Raw genomic sequence first — 13068 nt, 5'->3', positions numbered from 1 at the left:
TGATGTCTTCTCAGAAGCAGATGGCCCTCTAGAGAATTAAACAAGCTGCCCCCCTCTCCCTCTTAAATATCTGGGGCATTTTTGTCACTTTCAGTGGCATTTTAACCACAAACCTGGTTTAATTTCAGACCTTGGGCTGGATAACTTCCACACTCTTGTGTATTTTACACTGTCATTAATCAGGATAGACGAAGTTGCTTAATACTGAATGTTCATATGTAAATCTGGCTGGTAGTGATTTCATGTCATGGTTGTGATGTCACGAAACCATAAAGATTTCCATGAAGTTTCAAGAAATTGTCTGGGGGACTGGGAAGGGAGTTTTGCATTGTGAATGTCCTGTTTCCCATTTATATGACCACTTAAAGAGGTCTAAATGATACAAAATGAAATGGTCTGCTTTAGCAGGTCAGTCAGAGAAATTACTTTTTGTGTGCATTATGTGGGTTTAGATTGTGCCCGAGCCAACGTCACAATGTGTCTCTTTGCTTGTGGGTTATCTGCAGAGCTCAGCTGGAGAATGAGAAGAAGAGACGAGAGGCCATAGAGAGAGAGAGAGAGCAGATGGAGAAAGAGAAACAGGAGCTCATGATGAAACTCTACCAGTTTGAGGAGAAGACCAAAAAAGCAGAGAAAGGTAAATGTTCAGTTTGCGAGTCTCTCCTTGGTTCTTTGAGTAATATCAAAAGAAACATGTAAAATCGTGTTTAGTTTTGAATAAGATTAGTCTAATTCAAAGTAATTGCATTTGGAGTACATAATCGCAATGAGTCATTCTGTTGATTTGTTCTGTTTAAATGTTAAATGTAAAGGTCTTCTTTAAATTTTTTTATTAAAAAATTTTTAAAAATCCTTTATAATTTTAGAAACTAAGTTTTATAAAAAGGCAAATACGGATTGTAATAAAAAGCTAACGACCGATATTTATTATTATTTTCTTTTTTTGCGCTTGTCTCAGATTTTTCCATGTGGAAAATGTGAATCATATTCTGAGGTGCAAGTTGGTCTTTTCAGTTTGTTACCTATTTGCATGTTGGTCCTATAAAGCGGAGACATTGTACTGTGATCTCCGGTGTTCTCGGACTGACGATGTTGTTTGCTGACAAAACAAACACAAGCTGATATCATAGCACACCTGTTACTGTCACTGCTATTCACACATGCTTCTTTTGTACTTGCCTCAATGTTGCCCAGTTTTTGATTAGGCAATCAGATGAAAAAAGATTTCAGAAAGGAAGATTAGCCACATGCAGTCCAACTTTGTCTTGACAAAATATTCATCCACCACCCCCCCAAAAAAAAAAAAACCTAAGAGAGTTTGATGGTTTAAGCTAGTCTCCCAGCTTGGCCAAGCCATTGCTTATTTGTTTTGGCTTGGAGTTTTCCAGCCTGATCAGCTTAAAAGTGCCCAAAACACTTTAATCCTTCTATTGTCTTAGACCCCTTTTCCACTTGGTATTAAGATGTGTATTTGCATCTGATCACATGTGGTGATTTTGGCTGTTTCTGAAGGCAATTTGGTATTTTAATTCACCAAAGTGACATTCAACTGATCACAAAGTATATTCAGGACATTAATGATGTACAAAAACAGCACCATCACTACTTAAAAAATGTAATTTTTGATCAAATCTAGACTGGCCCCATTTCCAGCAGCCATCATTCCAACAACTTATCCTTGAGTAATCATGCTAAATTGCTAATTTGGTACTAGAAAATCACAGCTGAAAGCTATTTGTTTTGTTAAATGAAGCTGAACATTGTCTTTGTGTTTGTTTTTGAGTTGCAAGAGTATGGAATAGACTGGCATGTCTTAAGGTCAATATTAGGTCAAATGGCAAAAAAGAAATGGCTTTCTCTAGAAACTCATCAGTCCATCATTGTTTTGAGGAATGAAGGCTGTACAATGCTTGAAATTGCCAAAGAACTGAAGATTTCATACAAAGGTGTACACTACAGTCTTCAAAGACAAAGGACAACTGTCTCTAACAAGGACAGAAAGAGATGTGGAAGGCCAGATGTACAACTAAACCAGAGGATAAGTACATCAGAGTCTCTAGTTTGAAAAATAGATGCCTCACATGTCCTCAGCTGACAGCTTCATTGAATTCTACCCGCTCAACACCAGTTTCAAGTACAACAGTAAAGAGAAGACTCAGGGGTGGAGGCCTTATGGGAAGAATTGCAAAGAAAAAGCCATGTTTGAAACCGAAAAACAAAAATCAAAGGTTAGAGTGGGCAAAGAAACACAGACATTGGACAACAAATAATTGGAAAAGAGTGTTATGGATCTTCACCCCATTGCGCTTTTGTGGGATCAGCTAGACTGTGTGGTGCGTGAGAAGTGCCCGACAAGACAGCCACATCTATGGCAAGTGCTACAGGAAGTGTGGGGTGAAATGTCACACGAGTATCTGGAAAAACTGACAGCTAGAATGCCAAGGATCTGCAAAGCTGTCATTGTTTCACATGAACTACTTTGAGGATTTTTTGATGAGAAATCTTTCAAGAAGTTCAGAATTTTATTCAATTTGTAATAGTAATGTTTCACGTTATGTCCTGATTATACGTTGTGATCAGTAGAATGCCACTTTTGTGAATAAAAGTACCAATTTCTTTCCATAAGAGCAAAATCTGTTCATTATTCCAAACTTTTGGTCACCAGTGTAAGTATGTGGGCAAAAACGTATGTGACTGCATCACATTTGATGTGTAAATGTTAATCCGTCCTGAATGCGTCCCGGCAGCAGCGAAGTGCCATCCCTCACCTGTCAATCAACCACTGCGCAAAAACAAGAGTTTAAACTGCTAGTTAGGGGCGGTTTAAAAGGAAATAACCAGCCGATCAGAAAAATAAGAGCAAATATATACGTCTTCATTGTGTCTGATATCAACATGGAGGGGCACTTATGAGAAGCACAAACATCTGCAGTTCTGGTTAATATAGGCATTAAAATAATGGACAATTCTGTGCAAAATAGTCGTTTGTGCTTGGATTGAATTTCAGCTGCATCTGGGAGAAATAGTGCACCATTTTTTTCACACTTTGTCTTTTCCAAGTTGTTGCGGTTTATTATCATGCAGTTACTCACTGGCATAGTGATTGATGAAAGTTGTAATGAAACAGAGTCCCTCACCTCCAAATCTGATCACAAGTGGTCACAGGATGTGCATTTAAATGGCCAGGTGTAAACGGCGATCTCATCTAACCACATGTGAGCAAATCGCCTGAGACGCATCTTAAAACCAGGTGGGGTCCTAGTGTCGTTTTTACAAGAGTATGCTATAAATACTGCCTAGGTTTTGGTTCTGAAACCAAACATTGTGTCTTTGTTAAGACTATTAGAAAAAGAAAAAAAGAAAGTAAATTTTTGTATACAGTGGTTTGAGAGAAATTACAATTACTTCCATTGTTTTAACGTGTCTATTTTGAACAAGTTGTGACCGTTCACCTTTGGACTTTCTGCATGCTATACAGCTTTAAATAGTTTTTTGTACATCTATGAAATAAATGACATATGACCTAAAATATTTCAAATTTAGCCTCTAGCAGGGTCCTGGGTAGCTCAGTGAGTATTGACACTGTCTACCACACCTGGAGTCACGAGTTCGAATCCAGGGTGTGCTGAGTGACTCCAGCCAGGTCTCCAAAGCAACCAAATTGGCCCGGTTGCTGGGGAAGGTAGTCACATGGGTTAACCTCCTCATGGCAGAACCTTATTAGGGGTTCTCTCATTCTGTTCTGTAGCCCCCCTACCTGCTCCGCTGGGTACAAAATCTTTCCCAATAATTAACTGGTAATCTTTCCTCTCAAATAGATGTTGTGCACACATGCACATGTCCACATACATGGAATATTTTTTTATAGTTTTGAACAGGTTATATGTTAGTAAATAAGTTTACTTGAGTTTATATGATGGGGCTAAAGGCCCCCCAGTGGTAAAAGACCTGTTGGATGGCATTTTCTCCTAAAACATTAGATGGCTAAAGAAATACTACGGCAACTTTTTTTAAACCCCTGTAGCACTGCAATACATTTTTGACATCAGTGGGAAGGAATGGATTCATTGCAATTTTAATGCCATTGTACACTAATCAAGAATTTATGCATAATGGCTTTCAATACCGGTTGACCATAAATACCATAAATTACCAGAAGGACTAAAGTAGAGTGTAGTTAAAACCATCCAACCGAACAGCCTGTCCAGACAACCAAAGTCCATTTTTCAGCAGGCTCCTGGATTAAATAATGCTCCTGGATTATGAAGACGTTACGTGTGGCCCTACATGCTAAATCCATGAGTCCATCTGCTGTCTCTGACCACACACAGTGCAGTAAAACCACTTGAATGTCTTTAAACCAGCCTCATCACAACATGACATCACTTCCTCCTTTGACATCAGCAGACAAATTACAGGGACCGTAACTGCCTTGATCAAGCATGAATTAATCACCCCATCTAGGTTTGAACTAGCATACTTTTCATTAACGTCCCAGATATGTAGCCATGCTAAAGGAACCAGCACCCTTTAGTCGTCAGTGCCTGACCTCACTGAAGTTCTTGTCTGAATGCTTGTTATTCAGAATAGTGTAGCTGTCAGGGAGGACCAACTCTCTATTAATGCCATAGATTTCAAATTAAATGTTTAACCAGTGTTTGGGTGTTCACATACTCTTGGCTATATAGTGTATAAATTGTGCTGATGGTTAATGAAATGTGGACCTGTGTGTTAGACCTGCAGGAGCAGATGCAGAGGGCCATACAGTTGGAGCATGAACGGAGACTGGCAGAGGAGGAGGCCACCAGATTGGAGTCAGAGAGGCAGAGCGCCCTGCTCGCGAAAGAGGAACTGGCTCGACAAGCTCAGGATCAGTTGAAGAGCCAGGAACAGCTGGTGAGAACCCTGCCATATTTCTCAGAAAAAATGACCTGGCTGTGAAGTGTGTTTTCTATTTAACAATCCTCCCCATTCATCTGTCTCAGGCCGCAGAGCTGGCCGAACATACTGCTCGGATTGCACTCCTGGAAGAAGCCAAAAGACGCAAGGAGGAGGAAGCTGAGACATGGCAGAACAGAGTAAGAGTAACATTTGTGACTTCACCTCAAAATGTAATGTCTGAATAGGTATTTGGCATATCAGAATAGATAGTGGCCATTTGGACACTTCAGTCACCTTTTTAAAATGTATGAATGTTTTTACAGACATGTAGTATAAATAAAATGTATTTGAAAGAAATACAGCATAAGCACACTTTATAAACACAATAATCACATATTCAACTAGGACACCAACTTGAACTTGAGTAGGGGTGGGATGATATGGTTATCTAAGAATTCAGTTCGATGTACTGTACGAGATGAGGTTCACAAGCCGACATAACACGTAAATAACAAAGTATGATAAATGTTTTAGCAAAATGGAACTTATCATTTTTCATCTGAATAAAGTCGAATACACCACATGATTATAACGCCCAATTATATAAAAATATCACAAACAATGGTGTGGGGTTTTTAGTCCATGATTCCAAGTGACTTTGCTCAGTGTGTGCGTGCTGTGTATTCCCAAACAATGAAGAAAACATTTATTTCTCTCCTTCAACGTCCATCCTTTCTTAATTTTTGTTTATTGTTGTGCAACGTGAGCCCTATGCAAATACTCCGGAACAGCTGTTATGTTTCACATTTTGCCTATGTTGAAATAGTGCTGTTTGGGTGGAGTTAACTTGTATGTGGCTTGAACAGACAGGTGCATTTACACTTAACCGAGTTTTGAATGGAATGCGAAATCTGGAGTTATCGGATTTATATCTGTCTCGAATTTTTCTTGGAGGGCATTTTAAATTGTAGCTCTCAGATCAGTAAAAAGCATGAAGTGGCCAAGTGTAAAAACCCCCTTAAGCACTTTATAGACATTATGCAAACCCTGTAATTAGTCTAGAAAAAAGCGACAGAGGTCTCAATGTGTCATCTGATTTATGATCACATGGATTGAAAACAAAGTTGCAAATTTCGAAATATTACATTTTGCCTGAACGTGGTTCGTTTATTTTGGTTTTTAATATTTTGAAATTCGATATATTGAAACATCCCTACACTGACTTCATAATCATCTCATGCAATGACAACCAGACATTTTCAAGTGGGACTAAAGTGTCCAAATTCTCTTTGGGGGCCAATGTATGTCCATACATGTGACAAATTTGAGAGTTCTTCAATACTTGAATTGGTAGATTTGTATTTGACTGTCTTCCCCCAGGCACGGGTAGCCCAGGATGACCTGGCGAAGACTCGAGAGGAGCTTTACACAGCAGTGTCAACACCTCTCCCTCCACCACCGCCTGCCTATGAACAATATGAGAATGAGTTGGAAGATGGGGAGGAGAGCGCCAGTAGCTACAGCACAGACCTGCAGACTGAAGGAATCGACGACCACCGCTACGAAGAGCAGCGAATTACTGAGGCAGAGAAGAACGAACGAGTGCAGAAACAGCTGCTGGTGAGAGAGACTTTCATATACTCATCACCTCACTTAACATGCTTGATCAACATCCTTTATTGTTCTTAGAAAAACATTCCTATCAACTAGTTATTGCCCTCTGATTTATTGGTTCAGGTTAGGACTGGAGTTAGTGGCTTTGAACGGGGTTAATCATTCCTACTTCTGGAGATGCACCTTCATGCATAGTTTCTAGTTAACTTTACACAAACACTCCTGAACCAACTAATCATGGTCTTTGGATTTACATGAATAATACAACCAGGTTTGTTGGAGCATGACTGGCACTAAATTCTTTAGGAAGATTGCTCTTCAGTTGCAACAATTTACCCAGGCCTAGGCTAGAACAACATTACCATCTTCCAATCATTACCCTTTGATTTTAAGGGTTAATTGAAGTTGGGGTTGGGGTTAGGTTTAGGGTTGGGGATAGACATAGGCTATTTTTAGTTGACAAGAATGTTATTTCAGAAGCAAGAAGGGATGTCAATTCAGGAACATATCCTAATTGTGTTCATTGTTTTGTTTCATAATTAGATAGTTACTGTGATTTTAACCAATTAACAGGTTTTACGATTATTTGCAAATTTTCTTATGCAACAGCACTTAAGCAAAACATCATATTATATCACAATTGAACATGTTCATTCATATATTTCTAAGGGATATACACCACTCAGCCACAACAATAAACCCACCTGCCTAATATTGCTCTGTTTCTAATGGGGAAAAAATTTGATCTCCATGATTTGGAGCGTGGCATGATTATTGGTGCCAGATGGGCTTGTTTGAGTATTTCTGTAACTGCTGATCTCCTGGGACTTTCACACACAAGTCTCTAGAATTTACTCAGAATGGTGCCAAAAACAAAAGACATCCAGTGAGCGACAGTTCTGCAGATGGAAATGCCTTGTTGATGAGAGAGGTCAACAGAGAATGGCCAGACTGGTCGAATTGATAAAGTCTACGGTAACTCCGATAACCGCTCTGTGCAATTGTGGTGAGAAGAATATCATGCTATCAGTGCTATTCTGAGATGCGAGTTGGTGCTGTTTTAGTAGCACTAGTGGGACCTACACAATATTAGGCAGGTAATTTTAATGTTGAGGCTGATCGATGTATGGATGTATAGTGCAGCTCTACAATAACACCACAAATGGATTGTATAATAAAGTGTATAATAAGAGACGCTGCAACATAGGGCACAACACAGGGGGCAGCATGATGTGCTTCAATGTAATGCAAGATTAATGATAAATCCGCCATTATTATCAATCTCTCCTCAGAAATTCCCTTTAAATTTTAACTAACTTTTCTAATGATAAAAGGCAAATATCAATAAAACGTTTATTATATACTGTCTGAAAATATGCAGATATCTCATTTAAATGGACGTAATTCACAAATCTCACAAAAATCCAGAGTTTTCTTCACATCGAGCGGTCCTCTAATGTCTTCCTCTGAAGGCAGAATCACAACTTCATGATCAAAAGTTCCTCTGATTCACAAATCATGACCGTCTTTCTGTGACAATCTAAGTAGGTGATCCAACTTTCAGTAGTTTGCTGCTGGACCCGAACGAGCGCGTGAGTTCAAAGTAAAAACACTTCATGTGCAGTAATGAGTATATGTCTTATTCACTATGCACTGTATGAATTTAAAGTCCGATAATGACTAAAATTGGAAATTGTTGAATTTTGTGAATTTTTACTCCAGCCTTGCTTTAAATAATGAGGATGATTTAAGACACAACTTCTCAAAGTTACCATGCTGAAAGTAACTACACGCACACTAGGGGTAGTTAAAAATATCGATTTTCCAATGCATCGCAGTCTTCATATGCAACCATCTCAAAATCGATTCTTAAATCCCAAGATCGATCTTTTACTCTATGCCCAACCCTCTACTACAATGAGAGGAAATCACTCATTTGCTACCAAATTTTGCACTATACAGCCAAAATGTACTGTGTATATATTTGGCAACTGGCTGGTAAAATGTTTAGAGTTTACTCCCCTGTGATTGTGTAATATAGTGGTGGAGTATTCAGCAGCGAGATCTAGGGATGCCAAGATTATACTGTTTCTCTGTTAACCGTGATTAAAAATGTCACGGTTAATTTGATCGCAAGAATTAAGAATTCACATTTAAAAAACATAAAATACTTTTAGATTTGGCAAAAATCATATATATAATGTATAAATATACTATAGTTTTTCATAAGATTTTGTAAGCCTAAATGGGAAAAACTCTGCTATGGTTACGGACGGTGACCGCTTGGTGCTTGGTCATGTCTCACAGACTGAACGTGAACTTTCAATTCACGTGAAACTGGGGCTACTACACACTAACTCCAAATTATAACAGAGGAATTCAATCTACCAGACTCCTCCTATCCACCAAAAAAAGTGACTTAATTCGGCTGTTTGGGAGCAGTTAAATGACTGACTGAAGACGATGGATGGGAAACAAGCAGACAGAAGTCATAGAAAGAAACCCATCCAAATGGGACAGGATGCTCCACTAATCATCCAACAATAAATTAGTAGGTTTCATATATTTAGCTGTGGTGATTTTAAAGTGATGAATTAATACGAATCACTCTGACAGCATGCGGTGCAATTGTGTGCAGTTACTACAAGCGAGTAAACTTGGAAAAGTTGCATCTTAAATCATCCTCATTATTTTAAGCTTAGCGTCTGTAGAAATTGATCATGTTCAACAAGAAATGTTGAAAGGTTTATAGTCCAAAGGTTTATTAGTGAGATGTTGAGGACAGTATTTTTATAGTCTATTGTCGATTCTTTATGTTGGGGTGTAGGACAGGCAACAAATCGTTTTAATAAACTGCTGCAGAAGTAAAAACTGTTGGATGCCATGAACTGGGCTACATGTTGCGCATCCACAATAATCTTTTGTAGTACAACGGTTCCATTGAAGCACCTCACTGAGCTCGGGATGTGCATAAGCCGAGTGTGCCCTAGATTGGAGTGTATAATATATCTATTATATACCTCCTATTTATTTTTTGTGTATTTATCAGTTTTCTAATTGTATAGCTGCCTTTAGCATCTACATATCCCCCAGAAATACATCCACTAAGATGTTCAGTTGTGATATGTGCATTTTTTGCATCAGTGCTGTTATATAATAAGAAAAATTGTAAATAATCATAAAATCGGTTCTACGCTATTTATTTTTTTTACATTTATTTTTCTCAGATGGTAATCTCACCATCAAAAACTTGCATCATCCCTAGTGAGATCCTTTTTCTGCATTTTGAAGGGTTAAAGTTGTTCTGTGTAATCCGTGTCCAAAGACTAAATCCATGCAACCCATTTTCCATTGAATAATGTCTCTTCAATACCATTTCTGTTCTCTACTGTCAATTGTTGATCAAAAACAATTATTGAAATCCAATCATACATGGCACAGACGAAATAAAGCCGTTTGAGTCTCTCGTTCAAATACTCTCATCTACAGACACTCAAATGCCAGGTTTCTTAAAGAGACAGTACCAGATTAAGCACATGTTCAACAAATCAATGTAAATAGTACAAATTATGCAATCATGCTAAAAAACATGTAACAAAAAATTTGATATGAAATATAATGTTATTTATTGATTAAAAACTAATAAAATATAATTAGTAAAATTGTATATTTTCGTAATGTTCCTAGTTAGGTGTATTGTATAATTAACAGCATTAGATTGCAGAGAATGTATTTCATATGTAAGCAAAAGGGACATTTTAAATGAAATACATATGAATCGATATCGGGATATCTGGATCAATAACCAGCCCTACCGTGCATGGTCAGCACATTTAAACATTTCAAATGTTGCACCTCTCATTTCATACTTTTAAAAGCACCACAGATAAAAATATCAAACTTTGCTAGTATGTTGTTGAACAACTAGTGGAACATCCTGTTCCATTTGTAGCGGGTGTACCTTTTATATGATTTCTGCATACTTCAGCAACCCTCTATCATTCAAATGCTCCCAAACAGCCCATTTTAAGTTGTGTTTTTTGTTTTTGGATGATGTGTGCTGGTAGATCCAATTCCTCCATTATATTTAGTATTTTTCATGTAGCCCCAGTTTCACGTGGATGAAAGTAACATAGGATGCGTCTCAATCAGTTCCCTAGTTCAGTAGTCAGGGCACTGATCAGGGAGTCAGCCATTTTTAGGGCTGCCTCAATTGCAGAATTTCATTCCCTAACAAATCCCACAATGCACCGTAGAAACCAGGGAGCATCGTTGCTCACTATGTTCACTTAACGGAAACGTCATCATGTCTGCTGAAGTCTAAAGTCGTTAGATGACGAGCACAAGTGTAAAACTATGAAGTACAAGCCTTATTTTCTCTTTAAAAGAGATGTTGTTTGTCTTTCATTCATAATTACCGTGAAAGTGAAACAATCTTTTAAATATTTGAGTTGTTAAAAGGTTTAAAATACACTCATATATATAATATATATATATATATATGCATTTTTTTAATGCCATTAATCTGTTATAATAACACTGTACGTTTGAATTTCAAGGAAAATGAATGATAGTGTAATTTATACATGTATGGTGCTTCGCTTCTATGAGCGAGCTCATTGAGTTCTAAGTGTCCCAATGTTCAGTTGATCAGTGCCGAATCCGTGTTCCCGATATACTGATTCACGACACCGGGTCATTAACAGCTGCACTCATCAGCCAGGAACAAGCGCAAGAGATTTTTAAATTATGCTTGCACAGAAAAGCTCTTTTATATGATCTATCCATGTGTAAATTAAACATTTCACAGTATAAATACTTACGGTTAAGTTAACAGTGACATTTTTATTTGAGGTTAATGGTGAAACCGTTTAATCACCACATCTCTATTTAAATCATATTTTTTTATTTCACCTCACAGGCTCTGACTTCAGAGTTGGCCCATGCTCGTGACGAAACCAAGAAGACTCCGAACGACCTGCTGCACACAGAAAACGTGCGTGCCGGCCGAGACAAATACAAAACTCTCCGGCAGATCCGTCAGGGCAACACGAAACAGAGAATTGACGAGTTTGAGGCCTTATAAAATATTCAGACCAGGAAATTAGACTTTGGTAGAAAAGGAAGCAATGAGTCTCTTATGTCCTTGTCTGTTTTTTCTGTCCCTACATCTGAGTGGTCAATGCAAGAGTCACAACACTTTTCAAATGCAACAGCTTTGATTGGGTCGATTGGAGAACACTGGTTTGACGCTCTAAAATCTGAATGAAAACTATTAAAAATCCACAAGGATTATTGTTACATTTATTATAACTCCACATAGATAAAGATGTTTACCCCTTAATGGCATAGATCGTATTTCACAAGCACAAACAACTGACTTTTTCACAGGCTGTATTGAAATAAATCTGTTTTTGCCATGAAAAATATGAACCTCCATATTTCAACACATGTGCCAACAATGCATCCCCTTTTGTTATTTACATGATTGTTTGAAATTCAGTAAACTGACTAAATTACAGTTCTAACCAGTTTTGGGTTGTAATAAGGCATTGATTTAAAAATAAAAAAATAAAATAAAAAAAGTGTATATATATTGATAATGACACACTTAGCGCAGGGCTTGGCAGTATGATCTTAAAACGTATGTAATGTCCTATATTAAAACACACTCATTCATGTTGAATATACATTTTGCTAGACATTTTATTATAGTGTTTATTTATTCTGTCTTTGGGTTATTTAAGAAGGTATTTGGGTAGATGTGCTTTTGCTTCTGTGCTATTGATGGTGCAGTATCAGAATTGTTTCTTGATTCTGTATTGACCCCAATGATTGAATTCTCAAATCTGGGATATTTCTTTAGATTAATTATTTGAAGAGATTCATATGCAAGTTAGATATATAAATATATGTGTGGATGTTAAATCATTAGATATCCTATATTAGATACAAACTGTTTTTTTATATATATATTTTTATATTTACTCATGATTTTCAGCTAGTTACTAAATGTTTAGATTGTCATCTCAGTGGGATAAAGGAAGATATGTTTTCAGAAACTCTATGGCGTTTAAGTGCTAAATTGGCCGCACTGGGAGTAGAGTTTACAAGCAGCTCTTCATATGTTCATTAGAAATGGAAATATATTAGAAATATAGCACAAATGAAGTAGTGTTAAGACACCTTCATTCTGCTGATGTGACTAAATGTAAACTATATTCAACTATACAGTAAGAAATTAAGCATAAGTTTGACAAAATATGACAATTTAGTAAATTGTTTCTTTTGATGCCTGTAACAATGCCATGCCACGTACAGAAAAATCGAATATTTTTGATGATAAATCTTTTAAAATTTGTACCACTGTTACAACACTGTTAATTCATTATTTGATTATTCCCTGTCAGAATCCGCTGTTTTACACACCATTTGTAAATTCATACACTAAAAAGCTGTTCACAGTATGCTTAACTAGAAGTTTCACCCTTGTAATTATGAAAAGGGGTTAGCCCCGCTTTTAACCCGGGGTTATGTAGCCAAAAAGTGGTGTTGAATGTATACAATGTTTAT

At 37.3% G+C, this 13068-nt stretch overlaps 1 protein-coding gene across 1 annotated transcript in view; it reads left to right on the top strand.

Annotated features, from left to right (window-relative positions):
* Nucleotides 1–12180, top strand: part of LOC127624069 (ezrin-like) — a 53304-nt gene extending 41124 nt beyond the window's left edge. Inside the window, exons 10-14 of the mRNA XM_052098702.1 lie at nucleotides 507–637; nucleotides 4736–4896; nucleotides 4986–5078; nucleotides 6262–6501; nucleotides 11417–12180. Coding sequence (XP_051954662.1) covers nucleotides 507–637; nucleotides 4736–4896; nucleotides 4986–5078; nucleotides 6262–6501; nucleotides 11417–11581 — 790 coding nt within the window. The 3' untranslated portion in view covers nucleotides 11582–12180. The remainder of the gene's footprint in view (nucleotides 1–506; nucleotides 638–4735; nucleotides 4897–4985; nucleotides 5079–6261; nucleotides 6502–11416) is intronic.
* The last annotated feature ends 888 nt before the right edge of the window (nucleotides 12181–13068 follow it).

The sequence above is a fragment of the Xyrauchen texanus genome, chromosome 30, assembly GCF_025860055.1.
Source record: "Xyrauchen texanus isolate HMW12.3.18 chromosome 30, RBS_HiC_50CHRs, whole genome shotgun sequence".
Lineage (NCBI taxonomy): Eukaryota > Metazoa > Chordata > Actinopteri > Cypriniformes > Catostomidae > Xyrauchen > Xyrauchen texanus.
Note: the sequence above shows the minus strand (reverse complement) of the source record. Positions and strands in the feature narration are given on the sequence as shown.